At 47.8% G+C, this 19970-nt stretch overlaps 2 protein-coding genes across 2 annotated transcripts in view; both read left to right on the top strand.

Annotated features, from left to right (window-relative positions):
• The window catches only part of LOC142576295 (putative oxidoreductase TM_0325), a 389068-nt gene that overhangs the window by 228287 nt on the left and 140811 nt on the right, over window positions 1-19970 (top strand). The window lies entirely within an intron of this gene.
• LOC142573826 (putative oxidoreductase TM_0325) overlaps window positions 1-19970 on the top strand; it is a 76313-nt gene that overhangs the window by 2239 nt on the left and 54104 nt on the right. Inside the window, exon 2 of the mRNA XM_075683067.1 lies at window positions 9622-9761. Within this exon, the coding sequence (XP_075539182.1) occupies window positions 9622-9761 (140 nt within the window). The remainder of the gene's footprint in view (window positions 1-9621; window positions 9762-19970) is intronic.

The raw sequence follows: 19970 nt of genomic DNA, 5'->3' as shown, positions 1-19970 counted from the left end.
TTGAGAAAAACGTAGGCTGGACGCAGCCAAAGTGGGAGAAAGTCGATAGCAGATTTTGGTCGAAAGCCGAGTAAAGGAGCAGTACCTATGAGTTGAAGTAGTAAAGGCAAGGCGCAGAAGACCAGGACTCAGGAAGAAGAACACAAACGACAGGACCGGCGCCTGTCCTGTCGTTTGTGTTCTTCTTCCTGAGTCCTGGTCTTCTGCGCCTTGCCTTTACTACTTCAAGCATGAACCAACTAGCCCAAGCAAGAGTTTTACTTGTACCTATGAGATTAGCAGCAGGTTCATAGGTGAACGGAAGGGGCTAGTTGCTACCGATGGCGTAGTGGCAACAGGGACCGTTAAAGGCGGAGATGAGAGCAACGAGGGGCTGTGCCAATAGAGAAATTCAGAGAGGGCTAGACCAGCTGTGGACGAATTTACACAGTCTCCATGTGGAAACGTCGCAATTATTGTTAACAAGGTCGTTAACAAAGTACAGAGTACTGCTTACCCGACAGACACAAGCACCCATGTCGAGATAACGGTGGAGTAAGATCTGCGTGCCAAAGCACAGTGCCAACCGGACTAGGTAGTTGAGGGCAGCTCGCAGCATTACGAGCTGCGTAGCTTAAGGAAAGACAACTGCATTCTTGAGGGATCGGTGCAGCTGTCCACCAGTCTAGGTAGCCAAGAGAGGGATTATTCACTTATGAATCATTCGGACTATGCCCGTGAGGCAGCGATCAAGACCGACGAGCAGTGTGCCAATGCAAAGCGTGAGCTTGGTAATGCTGTACAGTGAGTTCGTAAAGGTGTGCCCTCACTTGCTGAAATAAGCGCGCGCAAAGCCGCGCGCCTAGAAACGCGCGTCGCGAATGGTGCTTTCGCGGCAAGAATTTGCTGCCGGGCGAAGATGGGTCCCAAACTCATTTTTTCGCGTCACCACGTTCCCCCAAACTCGAGCGAGCCAATGACGGGCGTCAGAGTCGTCGCTTGGGTGGTTAGGCCAATGCTCTAACCGACGAGGCCGACCGACGCGCACGCCGTGTTTTCTAGGCAGGCTTCATTTCCGCGCTGGCATTCCCGATGCATCTCGAGAGAGCGCGAGAACTGTCGCCTGCCCGCTGCTCTCCGCGACGGCGAGCGCGCAGTGGCATGTCCTTCGGAACGCGGCGCGTTTTTGAGCGCGCCTGCCTTGCGCACGCTTAATTCCGCAAGTGAGAACGTACGTAAAGACCGCGACAGACGCAAAAAGGCAGGGCGCGAAGAAAGGAAAGGTGCGGCCGTCGTTAACGACCTTTGCGTGTCAAGCACGTTCATGCCACCGGTCAAAAAGAGACCGAGAAGCATGGTCTGCGCGAACGCGGACAAAGGGCATGGGGCAGTTATGTTCTCCCAGTCGATCCATCGGTTTTTTCGGCGTGCAGCATGCAGTATAAAGGCGTGCGAGGTGACAGGACGAGACGAGGTGGTAGGCAGACGCGTCGCCGTCAGGCGAGGTCGTGACAAAAGCCTAGCCCCAGGACACAAATTGGCAAGAGACTAACGCTTTGAAGGAGCGAATAGAGGGTCAGGCATTTTGTTGTTTCTGGATAGCCAGAACAGCTTTCGAACCACGGCCACCTCGAGTACGGCTCAAAAGTATGAGTCATTGGTAAACAATGGGAACGCGAGACCAAGACAGGTTCCGTAAAAGTGAAAGGTGTTGTTTTGTTTTTCAGCATTTGAAAATTTTCGCGATTTGAGACTAGAGCTTCTTTCAATATGTAAGGCATGATCATTGTTTATGTTTTCGTGTGAAAAGCTCAGAGGTTTGAAAGATGTGTTTTATAGAAACGTTTAGTTTCGCGAGGTGTTAATTAATGAGTATATAGGCTTCTTTTTTTTTCTGTAAGTAACCTGAAGCGTCTAAGTTATTTGTTAGAGGCCTATGTTAACACGCAGGTGTATTAGTTAACCTTTGTTATTGGAAGTGTTCTCGAAGTTTTTTTTTAAGGTTAAATGCGTAGGTTTTTAGTAGGTACATAATTTTCATTGACAAGCCTTGTTTCATTAGCGCATTTCTTGCAAGGAAGGAAGGAACGAAGCAGACTGTTTGTGACTTGGTCGCCCCAAACAGCAGTGTTGGCAGCAGTGTTCTGACTTTTCTAGCAAACGTGCTAGAACTAGTTATTAGAATGCGTATTTTTTAAAGTTCTTCTGAGTGCCTACGTTACGAAAGCTTAGTACTTCTAAGGTCTTGTATGGACTAGACGAAGAAACGTGAGTAGGCGTCATGAGACGTTTGCGTACGACGCAAGTACGCGTTGTGAATAGGGACCAGAAGGCTAGCCGCGATTTAGATTTCATACCTCTGGAGTTGACGAGACTCTTCAGTGGCACCAGTACGTCCGGTAAGTACGCCACTGCGATCGGGTAAGGGCAGGCTATTTGTGAAGTTAGGATGCATACGTTATGTTGGGGTATTGCTAATTTAGAGCATTCGGTTTAGGTCTACGTGTATGTCTGCTCTCGGGGGGGGGGGGGGGGTTCAGACTGCAGTCGGATTTGGTTAAACTCAACAGAAACGTCAGCGTTCGCTTTGGTGGCACAAAAATTTTCGATCGAAATTTGCGGTTCCCAGTTGAGCGGATTAGTTGGAAATTTTGATAGTAAACCATGTGGGTTAACAGCTGATTCCGGGTGTTTGCACGCTGGGTGGTATTGTATTGCCGGGATCGACTCTTCTGTGCCGGTTGTTGTGAGATCGTTGGAGGCCTTCCAAAGTTGCAGTTGTTGCTGAGAGCCAAGCTACGTTCTTGACCGCCAGCCATTCTCATCCGGCCCAGGGGCTATCAGCACTGTCTTGTCCAGATTTTCCTGGGATTGGGAGGAGCTGTTACGATCGGCCTGAGGGGCTTGTGGCCTTCGAACCTTTCCCAGCCCACTGCTATGAATTGCTTCGTGCAGCCTACAATGCGCCTCCTTCGGACAGCCCGACGGCACCAGGAAGGCTGGCCACGTTTGTGGACTGAGTATGGTTAATTGTTCGTTGTCGCCTTCACGGTCTTAATGGAGCTAGAGAGCTCAAGGAAAAGGGTGTTTTACGGCGCTTTCTCACGGCCGCCAGTAATCGCCACAGTCGTTAGGTAGACACGGCGACTAACTGCGGAGTCAGTTATGGAATCACAAGGTGGCAGCTTGAGTCAAGCGTGACAACCCCTGTACACGAGGACCTTCTCCTCTCGGTGCGTTGAGCGAAACAAAAGTGCGGAAGTGAATGTTTGAACTCTCGCCGTCAAAGGCGAGTACTACGACGACTTTGCATGCTCCCATTAGACGAAGGTTGGATGGCAATTTTTCCTCACCTGGGATCTAGGGAGGACAGAGTGTTTAAGCAACCGTTTTCGGCTGCTCGCTGTGCTTCGTTAAAGTCATGCTAGACTGATAAAATGTAATGTTCACCAGACTTCATGTAAATATTCTAAATAAAACCCGTACTCCTAGTTCTCGGTGAGGGAAAGTTCCTTCCTTCAACCACGTCCTTAGCGTGGACGAGTCAGACGATGGCATGGGCCAGCTACCAAATTTACATGCCTGACTCCATCTTTTACAAAACGTCTATGAGCGAGTCCAGTGAGCGCGCTCTCTCGTGCGTCTTTGTGGCTGCAAACCGTCATTCCTCTCGAGGCGCGGTAGGTGCTAGATGCGTAGACGCGAGCTTACGTTTGTAGTAGTAGTAGTAGTAGTAGAAACATTTATTTCGAAGGGAAAGAAGTAGTTGTCGAAGACTTGGACGGCGGATGGAGAACTCATTTCAGAGCCCCTGTGGCCTGTGCTGCTGCCCTTGCCTGCTGTACCAGGCTGCGCTGGGTTGTCAGGTCCGAGCTGGACAGAGAGGCCTCCCACTGCTCCTTCGTTTGAAGTGTTCGCTTACGTGTGTAAGCGCACGTCGCAAGCGCAAGCGCACGTGTGTTGTGGGCTTAGCATTGCGGCCACGCGCTGTACGCTGCAGGTGCGAGGGAAACGATGCGAGGGCAAGGCCAGGAGGAAGGTGGCTTGGTGCGGCGGCTTCTTCTCCAGGTTGGAAGGCGTAAAGGGCTTTCGGAAGCCGGGGAGATGTGCACGCTCTAGGAGACGGGAGGAAGGCGGACAGGGAAGCGCACGTCTCCGCTTCTACACGGGCCGTGGCTGTGCATGGCGCGGTCGCCCGCGTCCTATCTTGGAGCAATCATCGCTGGCTTCGAAAACTAGCGCACGCGAGATAGCTGATAGCTTCGTGTGCGCTGTGTTCTAGCGAAGATCGTTTGATTTGCAGTGAGAGACAGCACAAAGTACAATTCGCTCACCACTGCTGCTGCCACTCTTCATTACGCCAACGTTCTGAAAGCGAGTGTGCACGGTCATCGAGTGAGATTTGTTCATGTTCACCTGTGAACACCTGACACCCTGCTTATTAATGTACTTAGTAAGCGAATGCTTGCAGTGTGCATCACAGCTAATGCTACTACTAACTACGTATGGCTGTGAAATTATTTCCTTTCGCAATCAATGCTTAGCCGTTCACGCGATACTATGCCCTTTTCTTCATTTGTTTACAGAACATCAAGGCGTTCTTGAGTTTGCACGCAAAATGAGAGAGCTAGCTATATTTACCTATTTATTTCTTTAAAATACCTACAGTGCCCGAATGCATTATTGCAGGGGGAGGGGGGTGGGGCTGGATACATAACTAAGCAAAAGGCGACAAGCACAAGGCACGAAAAAGCAAGTATTAGAAGGCATGACAAGGCATGACAAGCAACTGACTATATGACTACGAGTAACATGACCGCAAGACATGACAAGCAATACCTAATGATGACAACTGCACTCGTTCATACATCTGGTAACAAGGCACGAAACAATGGTTCATATCGGCACTCGACAATTTGTTTGGGCAACCGGTTCCATTCACGAATTGCAAGTGGAAAAACATGTGCTTTGCAAAGTGTTACTCTTACATTTAATTTGCTACCCTTACATTTACAGTTGGACATGAAATGCGGTGGAAGCAAGTAATTATCTTCGTCTATCATTATTTTACCGTGATCGATTTTATACATTTCTGACTGAAAGTTCCTTCGGCCAGTACATAAAAGCTCCCATCCCAACGTTATTTTAACGTTAGTAACAGTACTACGGAAGTTACATTCTCTCGATGCAAATCTAGTGGCACAGGTTTGTACACGATCAAGCATGTCAGTTAAGTATAAAGTTCCCGGGCTCCAGACAACACAAGTATACACATTGCACACGTGCGATGAGTTTATCAGCTGCCACCTGTTTCGTTATATCCGCTCCATCCTTAGGATCCTTCCTTTTGGTCTTCTCAATAAAGTAAACATCCGCCAGGCCACTACTGTAGTGACTGTACCCCTGAGGGACACATGACTTGGGAATATTGCATAAACCACTGCCTGGCGCATACATAGCTCGAAAACAATGTGGAGCGTGCCGAGATAATTAAATGGGATGGGGTACTGTTGGAATGAATGCCTTCAAAGAAAGACACCACCCTGCATGGAGAGGGGAGAGGAAGAGAGCATCAACGTACAGTAGTTTCTATTTCTATGAGCCTCTCCTCCGAAATGGGTTGGCAATAAGTAGTTGCTTTGGCTGCTTGAGGTAATCCCGTCTAAGAAGATCTATTGCAGTCCAGCATATTGTCTATCTAGTCATCATATTCTGTAAAGCCTTGACCTCTATATTGTACACTTACCGACGCTTGTAGCGTCTACAGCTCTAATGATCTGTTTCCTGCTTTTGTCTGCCCCAATACTCTAAAGGTTTCTCGCTTATGTCGAACGCTGGGCAGGTAGCTATTTGATTCGCTTTCAATCCCGGTGCTTCTGGAAAGTGGACATTCGCTATGCTTGTAGCATTTTGAGTATCTTGGTATGCCATTATGATGTGCTTAGCCGCCTTCTCCCCTTCCCATATACCCAAACGTAGAGCAGCAGTCATATCTAGACGGTCCTACGGCCAACATGTCAACAATTCCTTTGACAAAACGTTGTTCGCTGCACCTTTATTAGTCATCTCCGCGGTCTGGTGCAGATACCTGCCTGTTACGTGTTTAAGAAAAATGAAATCCTAATGCACTCTGTTCTAGTCATTTTTCTAGGCCCTATACCATGAAGCTTAAGCAACAATGAATACAGAGGGAATCGTTCTTCAGTCCTCGGTGAAAGTCCACTAGTTCTGGTCACATGTGGCTTTTCCAAGTGAAACTGTACTCCGTTATGCCCAGCACTTCACCGCTACGTACGCGAGCACTATCTGCGCATTTCACTCTTTCCACGGGAGCATTCTGTACCCGTAAAATTTGCCTCCAGCTTAGCATTGCGTGTTCACAGCGATTCGGTGCTCCGACTCATATGTTCGCCCGTTTGTTCGTGAACCATTGTTCCTCTGAAGTGGAAGGCTGACCTCGAGTCTAACTCTGATGGCGCGTACTCAGATCCGCATAAAATGCAGAAATGCTTTCATATGCCAATCCTCGGGAAGATAGGAATATTTTTTGCATTTATGAGTGAAAGTTAAATTGCAGTGATCGCAATGTTCCGAAATGTTACTTAGGCCTCAGACTTTCTACAGACATTGGTGAAGATAGGTAAGCTGTGAAACAATTCGTTTCAGGTGTTTACAGATACATAACCCGCTGTAAAAATAGATACAGCAGTTATGTCATCATCATCATCATCATAAGCTTGGTTATGCCCACTGCAGGGCAAAGGCCTCTCCCATACTTCTCCAACTACCTCGGTCATGTGGCCATGTTGTCCCTGCAAACTTCTTAATCTCATCCGCCTACCTAACTTTCTGCCGCCCTCTGCTACGCTTCCCTTCCCTTGGGATCCATTCCGCAACTCTTAATGACCATCGGTTATCCTCCCTCTTCAATACGTGTCCTGCCCAGGCCCATTTCTTTTTCTTGATTTCAACTAAGATATCATTAACTCGCGTTTGTTCCCTCACCCAATCTGCTCTTTTCTTATCCCTGAACGTTACACCTATCATTCTTCTTTCCACAGCTCGTTGCGTCGTCCTCAATTTAAGTAGAACCCTTTTCGTAAGCCTCCAGGTTTCTGCCCCGTACGTGAGTACTGGTAAGACACAGCTGTTATAAACTTTTCTCTTGAGCAATAATGGCAACCTGCTGTTCATGATCTGAGAATGCCTGCCAAACTCGCTCCAGCCCATTCTTATTCTTCTGATTATTTCAGTCTCATGATGCGGATCCGCAGTGACTACCTGTCTTAAGTAGATGTATTCCCTTACCACTTCCATTAACTCACTACCTATTCTAAACTGCTGTTCTCTTCCGTGACTGTTAAACACTACTTTAGTTTTCTGCAGATTAATTTTTAGACCCACTCTTCGGCTTTGCCTCTCCAGGTCCTGTGAGCATGCATTGCAGTCGGTCCCCTGAGTTAATAATATAATATTTGGGGTTTTACGTGCCAAAACCACTTTCTGATTATGAGGCACGCGGTAGTGGAGGACTCCGAAATTTTGACCGCCTGGGGTTCTTTAACGTGCACCTAAATCTATGCACCCGGCTGATTTCGCATTTCGCCCCATCGAAATGCGGCCGCCGTGGCCGGGATTCGATCCCGCGACCTCGTGCTCAGCAGCCCAACACCATCTCCTGAGTTACTAAGCAAGGCAATATCATCAGCGAATCGCAAGTTACTAAGGTATTCTCCATTAACTCTTATCCCCAATTCTTCCCAATCCAGGTCTCAGAATACCTCCTGTAAACACGCTGTGAAGAGCATTGGAGAGATCATATCTCCCTGCCTGACACCTTTCTTTATTGGGATTATGTTGCTTTCGTTATGGAGCACTACGGTGGCTGTGGAGTCGCAATAGATATCTTTCGGTACATTTACATACGGCTCGTCTACACCCTGATTCCGCAATGCCTCCATGACTGCTGAGGTTTCAACTGAATCAAACGCTTTCTCGTAATCAATGAAAGCTATATATAAAGGTTGTTTATATTCCGAAAATTTTTCTATCACCTGATTGATAGTGTGTATATGGTCTATTGTTGAGTAGCCTTTACGGAATCCTGCCTGGTCCTTTGGTTGACGGAAGTCTAAGGTTTTCCTGATTCTATTCGCAATTACCTTAGTACATACTTTGTAGGCAACGGACAGTAAACTGATCGATCTATAGTTTTTCAAGTCTTTGGCGTCCCCTTTCTTATGGATTAGGATTATGTTAGCGTTTTTTCAAGATTCCGGTACACTCGAAGTCATGAGGCATTGCATATACAGGGTGGCCAGTTTCTCTAGAACAATCTGCCCACCATCCTTCAACAAATCTGCTGTTACCTGATCCTCCCCAGCTGCCTTGCCCCTTTGCATAGCTCCCAAGGCTTTCTTTACTTCTGCCGGCGTTACCTGTGGGATTTCGAATTCCTCTAGACTATTCTCCCTTCCATTATCGTCGTGAGTGCCATTGGTACTGTATAAATCTCTATAGAACTCCTCAGCGACTTGAACTATCTCATCCATATTAGTAATGATGTTGCCGGCTCTGTCTCTTAAACCATACATCTGATCCTTGCCAATTCCTAGTTTCTCCTTCACTGCTTTTAGGCTTCCTCCGTTCCTGAGAGCATGTTCAATTCTATCCATATTATACTTCCTTATGTCAGCTGTCTTACGCTTGTTGATTAACTTCGAAAGTTCTGCGAGTTCTATTCTAGTTGTAGGGTTAGAGGCTTTCATACATTGGCGTTTCTTGATCAGATCTTTCGTCTCCTGCGATAGCTTACTGGTTTCCTGTCTAACGGAGTTACCACCTACTTCTATTGCACACTCCTTAAAGATGCCAACAAGATTGTCGTTCATTGCTTCAACACTAAGGTCCTCTTCCTGAGTTAAAGCCCAATACCTGTTCTGTAGCTTGATCTGGAATTCCTCTATTTTCCCTCTTACCGCTAACTCATTGATCGGCTTCTTATATAGCAGTTTCTTCCGTTCCCTCCTCAGGTCTAGGCTAATTCGAGTTCTTACCATCCTATGGTCACTACAGCGCACCTTGCTGAGCACGTCTACATCTTGTATGATGCGAGGGTTAGCGCAGAGTATGAAGTCAATTTCATTTCTAGTCTCGCCGTTCGGGCTCCTCCACGTCCTCCTCCTAAATAATAATGATGTTATAATGACCTCGATAGAGTGGCATACGCTCAGAGAGCCGAGTACTCAGCCATTTAACCATATGAAAATTCCTACAAGCATCTTTAACCACTCTGAAAATTCAAGCGAAAGAGAAACATTACATCATGAAATTCCTACGGCTGGTCCCTGATTCACTTGCAGTTCAGACTCTTCAGGATTCATGACTACTGAGAATTAGCTTTGGTGTAAATAAGTGAAACGTTGGCTGCAGGTTAGTTTATCTTTCTTTATCATGAAGAAAAGGCGCGGCTGCATTCATTTAGTAGCACCGTCGGTTATGAAAGGTTATCCAGCACACAATATGAAGTGCATAATTTACCCATGAAGTGCATATGAAGTGCATCGTCTCTTCTAGAGCATTTACTCAATAAATTTTTAAGTTAATTTTTCTCAGAGTGTAAGCTCCCATTTCTTGCGACAGGTGCCTCGGCGGGCATCGGTGAAAGCACGGCTAAGCATTTCGCCTCCCTCGGCTGCTGGCTCTCCCTGACCGCGCGGAACATGGCGAACCTGGAGAGAGTGGCAGAAAGTTGCTGTGCACAGGGACTTCCTAGAGACAAGGCAAGTAGCCGTAGGTGGAGAGCTGAAGGTGTTTTACACCAGGTCTTGAAATGGAGGGTCAAAATACGGCAAACCCCACTATTCCTCGAGCTTAGCGCGACTATAAATTGCGATGGTAGATTTCACAGAAACAAATCTAACCGCTGAAACCTAAAAAAGCGATGATCAATGTCCATTGTTATGTCCCATTTATTACAAAAGCACCCCAGGCGTATACCATCTTCAATAATTTTAACGAAGAAGAAATAGAAAACTCCGGCTAACAGGAGTCTGACGAATTGGGCCAAATTCCACCATTGTTAGTGAATTCATGGTAGCAATAAGCAGCCAGGAAATAACCTAAGAAACGTTTAGGCGAAATTTTCTGCGCAGGTCAACTGGACGTTGACCTGCGCAGCAACACAGGAAATATCATACACCGTAAAGGATTGAGGGCCTCTAGCGTTAGCTCGGCATAGACTAACCAATAGACAGAATCCTTGGTAATCTTCAAAAGCAACACAAGAAAACAATAAACCCTAACTTACGGCCAACATTGAGTGAGCCCAACACTTATCCGGAACAAATTGCCACAAGGACGCCGTACTAGAAGAAGTATGTCTCTCTGTTACTGAAAATAGTCTAGAGACTACAAGTCATGTACTCTCAAGCCATAACGTTAGCACAGCCGTGTCATTCATAGGAGTACTACGTAATCAGTGGATTCAGTTGCTAGTGTGTCACTGGGTGGAAACCTGGAAGACAGTGACACTTGTGGGGGAGCAAGAACTGCGCTGAAACAGATTATTCATAATGACAACGTGAAGAGACAAGAAGAAGGTAGCCTGGATCAGAGTGAAAACGTGGATAGCTCCTATTCCTGTTAAGATCAATATTTCAGAATTCTGCCCAAACCCCTCTCACAATGAATGCTGCCGTCAGTGTGATCAACATTGAAGAAATGTAGCCGCACATCGTATTGCCACCGCAAAGGACCGTTATGTATAACGCGCAATGCAGCCGGGATCCTCTCTTGCGCTTCTCAGCGAACACGTTGGGCGATGTAGCGGTACCGCCGCGAAATCCGCGCGTGGCACGTGCGAATGTATTCTTACGAGCCAAAAGCTCGCGCTACTTTTGTACATAGGCTTAAGCAACACGATCAACAGGGAACGCTGAACTCCTCAAAACATGGCACCGCTGCCCGTCAGCTGATGACACATAACTTCTTCCTCCTCGTTTCAGTTCGCGTGCATTCTTGAAGCGCCCTGTTAAAGGAACCTATGGTGATGTACTGAAGGCGGGCAGGTAGGGCTTGAAATGACCTACGCGAAAAATGTAAGTTTTTGGTTGAACCAACAATGCACCCGCATCGGTAGCAGCAAACCTCGTGCATGACATCAGAAAGTTGTTGCAACAGTTTCTTTTAATAAGCCATCACGACGAGACGACGAGATGGGCAACCACAGGAGCAAGAGGAACCGGGTGAAAAATCGAAGTCTCTAATGGTGCTTGTCGTATCCAGACCTTTGGTAAGACTGTCAAGACCCGAGGTGAAGGTGTGCATGGCGAAGAGCTGTGGCAGCCAAGGAAAGTGCATTGGAAGCATAAGTGCTCGGCGACAGCAGTGCATTGGGAAGTGCAGTGTCCAGAGGCAAAACCGGATCACGCGCAAATATTAATAATAATAATAATATTGGGGGTTTTACGTGCCAAAACCACTTTCTGATTATGAGGCACGCCGTAGTGGAGGACTCCGGAAATTTTGACCACCTGGGGTTCTTTAACGTGCACCTAAATCTAAGCACACGGGTGTTTTTCGCATTTCGCCCCCATCGAAATGCGGCCGCCGTGGCCGGGATTCGATCCCGCGACCTCGTGCTCAGCAGCCCAACACCATAGCCACTGAGCAACCACGGCGGGTGCAAATATTAAGTAAAAGGCAAGTAACCAGATGTGTCATTGCGCGACGAGCCATATGAAAACGTGACATACGGCAGTGCTACGCCCCAGTGGCGGTTACCTGAGGAGACGTACATAGCAAGCGTGTCAGTGATTGTTCTGTTGTGTCATTCGGTAAGCTGGTTGTCTTGGGGTGGTAAGCACTGCCGACTTGGTTTGCGGTAGAGCAAGAGCGAAGGATGTCGTCGATTGCGTTTGACAAGTAGCGCCGGTGATCGGTGACACGCTGTCGAGTAGCGTAATGATGCAGTATAACATTCTACAGAAGGAAATTCGCGCTATGTATAGTCCAACAGGTGAGCAGGGCTCGTTTAATAGCTTTTCAGGTGGCATTATTGGTTACAAGGGCAACCCATTTGTTGCTGGTAGTTGACGTTGGCAAACAGTCCAGTAGATCGCGCCTCATACACAGAAAAAAATGTTCTTTAAGAATGTCGATCTGATGCGGAAGCCTTGAGGAAGGTAGGAAATAAAATTGGGCTTCGGGCACTGGCATAGGTTACAAGCGGTGACATATCCACGGATAGAGCGGTAAAGACCAGGCGAGAGGAAGTGGCGCTGGACTGGGTGGCATGCGTAACGTGCGGTTAAAGCCGAGATGCAAAGTGGTAGGCTCATCATGGAGTTGCTGAAGGACAGCAGAACGAAGCTGCGCAGGAATGACCAAGATTACTTCAGCGCCTTCAGAATGTACATTCTATCTGTATAGTGTTCCATCGAGCAGCGTGAACAAGTGATGTGAGCAATCAGGGCTTGCAGAACGTAAACGATCCGTGATTGAGTGCAGACCACGAGCGCCGCGCTGTTCATCTTAAAAATTCAAGAACTCTGACATAGACAAAGCGAAGATGTCAGCGGCGGTGTCTGTGGTGTCTGAGTGATCCTCTGGAAGGCGAGACAGACAACGCACTGGCGTCGACATTAGGATTGGTACACGACTGTGAACTTACATGCTTGCAATTGTAACGCCTGTGGGCCCAGTCTGCCGGTAGCGTCCTTCAGCGAGGACAGCCAACATAGTGCGTGTTGATCAGGAATTACACGGAATGGACGGCTTAACAGGTACAGTTTAAATTTCGGGACTGCCCAGTCCAGTGCAACGCACTCTCGTTCTGTGATCGAGTGATTGCGCTTGCATAAACAATTACGCACTCTCGTCCAGTCTGGATATGAGCGAGAACAGCGCCGATGCCGTGACAACTATCATCTCCACTGACCTCAGTGGTCTCAGAAGTGACGAAGTGGTCTAAACTCGAGACAGTTATAACGGCTGCAGTGAGCGTGGAAAAGGCGTCTGCTTGCTGTTGTCGCATAGTTAAGGCGTGCGCAGGGGCGTCTACGTGAGCAGGTGTTTGGTGTGTTGTGACACCATGTACCCGAGCTCACGAGGTTTGGACCGTCCTGCGTGTAGACGTGCGCGGCTTAACGGTGCCTGAGGAAAAGGGGATCTTGGAGGTTGAGTCGATGCTGGGTGTTCGGAAGTTTAAGGCTCCCGGTGGAGGCAACACACCTCGTCAGCCTCTGCTTCACAAAAACGGCGCCTCCAGACTGACCCACCTGGGGGAAATCGGCATTCACGTTTTTCTGTCCTCTCCATCTTCGTCTTTCTCTCTCACCTTTTCATCTTTCCTGCCTCCTCTTCACTTATTACTTCCGAACTTCCTGGCGGCTAGGGTTAACCGTGCGTAATATATACAGCCTTGGGTGTGTATATATATATATATATATATATATATATATATATATATATATATATATATATATATATATATATATATATATGTATATGTATATATGGCGGTGATACACGACTGGCTTCTTCAGATATTATTCCCAACCTAGTAGCGTCCCCTTGTTGGGCTCGTTGATGGGTGGCTACCATCGGCGCCGAATTTTTCAGTTTTGACATGTCAAACGCTTCCCCCACCCTTCAAGATCGCCCTGACGAACGCGGGCGCACCGAAGCAACATTCCAGTTCCTATTGAAACGTCGCCATGACAACTTCCCAAAGTTCCATGTCGTTCATAGTGAAGGCAATACAACCATTAGAAAACTATCACCTTTCTTAGTATCAAAACACTTATGAAAACCGATCGGATCAGGCTACAAAGCATCAAAGGTGGCAAGCGGAGACCTCCTGCTCGAACTGACAAAGAAAGAGCAAGTCGAAAAAATCGCTGGACTTACAAGTATCGGTGACATTAACGTCACAATCTCCCAACATCGCCCGCTCAACACAAGCAGAGCAGTAATATCAGAAGGGGATTTCTTGAAGCTCAGTGAGGAAGAACTCCTTCAGGGAGTCCAGGAGCAAGACGTAATCAAGGTACGAATGATAACACTTCGACGAAAAGACCAACAGATCCTCACCAAACACGCAGTACTCACATTTGGTTCTAGTACTGTGCCCTGTTCACTCGGCCCAGGCTACCTGAAAATCAACATCCGACCACACATATCAAACCCGAGGTGGTTCTTCAAATGCCAGAGGTTAGGACATGCATCACAATCATGCAAAGGAAAGGAAACATGCGCGAAGTGTAGTGCCAACAACCATCCATCTGACAACTGCAATGCTCCTGCACAATGTCTGAATTACAAGGGCGATCATCCAGCTTACTCACGAAGCTGCCTTTGCTGGAACATAGAAAAAAGATACCGCAATAACTGTAAAGAAAAAGATCTCATTCTATGAAGTGAGGAAAAGGTGCAAGTCCGCTACTCATGCAGAAACTCCACCACCCCCTTGTTGGCTGAAGCCGGTGCTGCTCCATCATCATCGAAGACAGCCGCTCTACCATATGAAGGTACAGCCGCTGCCCCGGAAAGGCGGTGGTCCCGGATTCGAGTCCCGGACTAGGACGAATTTTGTTCAACTGTGAGGCTTTTCTTTCGAGGAACCCGTATGGGTTTCCTTCGTAGCAATTGCTACGAACGGGTGGATGTCTGATTTTCCCTTCATTAGGTGACTTGATCCACTAGATAACCAGGGACTGAGATTCGCATGACGTGCCTACCAAACATCACCTGTCCCAAGTTTATACGTTGAGTGTAATCAACCTCTCTTATAGAAGCTCGCTTTTTCCTACGTGTACAGAGTTCAGTGCTCGCCACAACACATATGCTGCAACATCGTCACTCAGTGCAACACACGCTTGCGCTACACAAATAAACCGAACATAATTTGGCCGCATGTACTGCCATATGAGGAATATTGTAACTCGAATGACGAGTCAGTATGTCGAGCCACTATTTAAACTTATATTAACAAGAGCGGTTGCAGCGCTGATCGCTTAGATTCACAGCGCGAGCCCAGTTCGTTCTTAATCCTCTTTTCTCGAGTGATGGCACCCATACGCCTCGTTCAAACAATCAAATACAACACGCGTGTAACATAATCCCCCGACGGCAAAAGCGACGTCTCGGAGCGATTAAATGTCATCACTGGGAGGGTGATACTGCTTCAGTCGTGTAACGTGCACGATATCACTGGAGTGGGAAGCAGATGGGGCGTCAGGGGCGATCTGGCGGGTGATGGGAGTCACGGCACGAAGCACTTGGTATGGGCCTGTGTAACCAGGCAGCAGTTCTTCTGACAGGCTGAGCTGACGCGAAGGAGCCCTTAGAAGCACCAAATAACCAGGCTGGAAGTGCACGTCTCGGTGTCGCCGGTCGTACAAACGCCTTTGACTCTCTTGGGATTTCAGAAGGCGGTCACGGGCAATTTCCCTTGCGTGGGCACAGCGGACGATGGCGTCAACTGCATAATCACTCGATGGTGCCGCGTGAACAGGGAGGGTTGTGCCGAGGCGCAGTGCTGGTTGTCGGCTGAACAGAAAGAAAAATGCGGAATAACTGGCTGCGTCGTGGCGCGAGGAATTATAAGCAAATGTGACAAACGGTAGAGCGAGGTCCCAGTCGGTGTGGTCTGAAGAGACATACTTCGCGAGCATGTCTGTGAGAGTGAGATTGACATGCTCCGTGAAGTCATTAGATTGCGGATGGTATAACGTGGATAGCTTGTGGCTCGTGGCACAAGACTGCAGGATGTCAGCGATAACTTTTGATAGAAATCTCCGGCCAAGGTCTGTGAGAAGTTGTCGCAGAGCTGAATTTCATAAATTCACGTCCCGTAGAAGAAAATCGGCGGCATCTGAGGCACAGCTTATAGGAAGCGCTCGGGTGACAGCGTTGCGCGTGGCGTAATCTGTCGCCACAGAGATCCACCTGTTCCCAGAGGTAGAAAGAGGAAAAGGGACAATACATCCAAACCAACCCAAAAGAATGGTTCCGCGGAAATGTCGAGTGAATGAAGGTAGCCAGCCGGGAACGTCGATGGTGTCTTGCATCGCTGGAATTTCTCACACGCAGCTACGTATCTTCGAACGGAGCGAGCACGCCCTGGCCAAAAGAAGCGTCGGCGGATCCGGTCGTATGTACGTGACACACCCAGGTGACCGGCAGAGAGGAGGTCGTGAAGTTCGTGGAGAAAAGCCGAGCGAAGGTGTTTAGGGACGACAAGGAGTAATGCAGGGCCGTCGGGGTGAACATTGTGGCGGTAGAGTACGCCATCTGGAAGGTTGAATGAGCGAAGGGAACTGTCGACAAGTGACGATTCCAAACGGTCAAACACGACACGCAAGGACGGGTCACGGAGCTGGCCGTCGATGACATAGAGCAGTGGAAAAACAGAGAGAACACAGGCGTCGGTGTCAGTATCAGACGTAGAGGTCGCGTCTTCGAATGGGTAGCGAGAGACGCAATCTGCGTCCTGGTGTTGGCGTGCCTACTCGGAAGTCACTCTGTACGGATATTCTTGCAGTCGGAGGGCCCAACGCGCGAGCTGGCATGGAGGATCCTAGAGCGACGAAAGCCAACAGAGCGCATGATGGTCTGTGATTGCTGAGAAGGGCTTGCCACAGAAATACGGACGGAACTTTGAAACATTCCAGACGAGAGCAAGACATTCGCGCTCGGTAGTAGAATAGTTGTGCTCTGCAGTTCTCAGGTGCCGGCTAGCGTAGGCTATAGCACGGTGGCGTCGGTGTTGGCGTTGCGATAAGACGGCGCCGATCCCCTAACCACTGGCATCGGTTCCGACCTCTGTAAGTGTGGAAGGGTCAAAGTGGACCAAGGCCATTGGGTTGTTGAGAATCGTGATAGGGCTTGAAAATGTGGCAGCCTCAGGGGAACATACAAGATGTGGACGTGCGAAGCAAGGCGCGCTGCAGTGACCATAGGATTGTAAGAACTCGAATTAGCCTGGACCTGAGGACGGATCGGAAGAAAGTGGTACATAAGAAGCCGATCAATGAGATAGCGGTAAGAGGGAAAATAGAGGAATTCCAGATCAAGCTACAGAACAGGTATTCGGATTTAACTCAGGAAGAGAACCTTAGTGTCGAAGCAATGAACGACAATCTTGTGGGCATCATTAAGGAGTGTGCAATAGAAGTCGATGGTAACTCCGTTAGACAGGATACCAGTAAGCTATCGCAGGATACGAAAGATCTGATCAAGAAACGCCAATGTATGAAAGCCTCTAACCCTACAGCTAGAATAGAAATGGCAGAACTTTCGAAGTTAATCAATAAGCGTAAGACAGCTGACATAAGGAAGTACAATATGGATAGAATGGAACATGCTGTCAGGAACGCAGGAAGCCTAAAAGCAGTTAAGAAGAAACTAGGAATTGGCAAGGATCAGATGTATGCGTTAAGAGACAAAGCCAGCAATGCCATTACTAATATGGATGAGATAGTTCAAGTGGCTGGAAGTTCTATAGAGATGTATACAGTACCAGTGGCACCCACGACGATAATGGAAGAGAGCATAGTCTAGAGGTATTTGAAATCCCACAGGTAACGCAGGAAAAGTAAAGAAAGCCTTGGGAGCTATGCAAAGGAGGAAGGCAGCTGGGGAGGATCAGGTAATAGCAGATTTGTTGAAGGATGGTGGGCAGATTGTTCTAGAGAAACTGGCCACCCTGTATACGCAATGCCTCATGACTTCGAGCGTACCAGAATCTTGGAAAAACGCTAACATAATCCTAATCCATAAGAAAGGGGACGCCAAAGACTTGAAAAATTATAGACCGATCAGCTTACTGTCCGTTGCCTACAAAGTATTTACTAAGGTAATTGCAAATAGAATCAGGAACACCTTAGACTTCCGTCAAACAAAGGACCAGGCAGGATTCCGTAAAGGCTACTCAACAATACACCATATTCACACTATCAATGAGGTGATAGAAAATTGTGCGCAATATAACCAACCTTCATATATCGCTTTCATTGATTACGAGAAAGCGTTTGATTCAGTCGAAACCTCAGTAGTCATGGAGGCATTTGGAATGAGGGTGTAGACGAGTCGTATGTAAAAATACTGAGAGATATCTATAGCGGCTGCACAGCCACTGTAGTCCTCCATTAAGAAAGCAAAAAAATCCCAATAAGGAAAGGCGTCAGGCAGGGAGGTACAATCTCTCTAATGCTATTCACAGCGTGTTTACAGGAGGTATTCAGCTGCAATGCATGCTCACTGACCTGGAGAGGCAAAGCGGAAGGGTGGGTCTAAAAACTAATCTGCAGAAAACTAAAGCAATATTTAATAGTGTTGTAAGAGAACAGCAGTTTACGATAGGTAGTGAGGCACTGGAAGTGGTAAGGTAATACATTTACTTAGGGCAGGTATTGATTGAGGATCCGGATCATAAGACTGAAGTAATCAGAAAAATAAGAATCGGCTGGGGTGTGTTTGGCAGGCATTCTCAAATCATGAACAGCAGGTTGCCATTATCCCTCAAGAGAAAAGCTTATAACCAACTGTGTCTTACCAGTACTCACGTATGGGGCAGAAACCTCGAGGCTTACGAAAAGGGTTCTACTTAAATTGAGGACGACGCAACGAGATATGGAAAGAGGAATGATAGGCGTAACGTTAAGGGACAATAAAAGAGCAGATTCGGTGAGGGAACAAACGCGAGTTAATGATACCTTAGTTGAAATTAAGAAAAAGAAATGGGGGGGGGCATGGGCAGGACACGTTATGAGGAGGGAAAATAACCGATGGTCATTAAGAGTTACGGAATGGATTCCAAGGAAAGGGAAGCGTAGCAGAGGGCGGCAGAAAGTTAGGTGGGCGGATGAGATTAAGAAGTTTGCAGGGACAACATGGCCGCAATTAGTACATGACCGGGGCAGTTGGAGAAGTATGGGAGAGGCATTTGCCCTGCAGTGGGCGTAACTAGGATGATGATGATAATAATTATGATGATGATGATGATGATGAGGGGAACCCCACGTAAAAGGCACGCCTTTCTTTAGAAGTTTAGTGAGTGGTCGAGGGATTGCTGCGAAATCTTTCACGAACCATCGGAAATAAGAACAGAGCCCCACGAAACTCCGGATGTCTTTGACAAACTATGGTACAGTAAAAGCCGTTACTGCTCGAACCTCCTCCGGGTCGGGTTGTACTCCGGACGCATCGACGAGATGGCCTAGCACTGTAATGATTCGGCGCCCGTAGTGGCACTACGATGAGTTTAATTGTAGCCCAGCCTTGCGGAAGACGTCAATGATAGCTGCGACACGCTCAAGGTGCGTCTCTGATGTAGAAGAAAACAGAAGGACGTCGTCGAGTTAACAAAGACAAGTGGACCATTGGAAGTCTTGAAACAGAGAGGCGATCATCCGTTCGAACGTGGCGGGGGCATTGCCTAAACCGAACGGCATAACCATGAATTAGTAGAGGCCGTCGGGAGTGACGAAAGCGGTGTTTTCTTCGTCTTGCTTATCGACGGAAATCTGCCAATAACCAGATCGAAGGTCGATGGACGAAAAGTATTTGGCACCTTGAAGATAATCAAGAGCGTCGTCGATTCGTGGTAAAGGGCAAAACGTCCTTTTTAGTAATTCGGTTTATGTGGCGGTAATCAACGCAGAAACGGCACGTGCCATCTTTCTTTTTGACGAGCACGACCGTGACGCCCAAGGACTCCACAAGGGCTCAACGGTGCCTCTGGCGAGCATCTTGTTTACTTGCTACTGAATAACTTGCCACTATGACGTGGACACCCGATACGGTCGGCGGTGAATGGGAACAGCATAACCAGTGTTTATCCGACGCTAAACAATGGACGTCTGACCAAGTGGTCGATTGTCAGTGTCAAATATGTGGCGGTAGGAAAGCAAAAGACAATATAGGGTGGCTGCTATGTGAGGTGCGAGGTCCGGAGCGACCATGGGATGCAATGGGCCGTCGAGGCT

This window comes from Dermacentor variabilis, chromosome 3, assembly GCF_050947875.1.
Source record: "Dermacentor variabilis isolate Ectoservices chromosome 3, ASM5094787v1, whole genome shotgun sequence".
Taxonomy (NCBI): domain Eukaryota; kingdom Metazoa; phylum Arthropoda; class Arachnida; order Ixodida; family Ixodidae; genus Dermacentor; species Dermacentor variabilis.
Note: the sequence above shows the minus strand (reverse complement) of the source record. Positions and strands in the feature narration are given on the sequence as shown.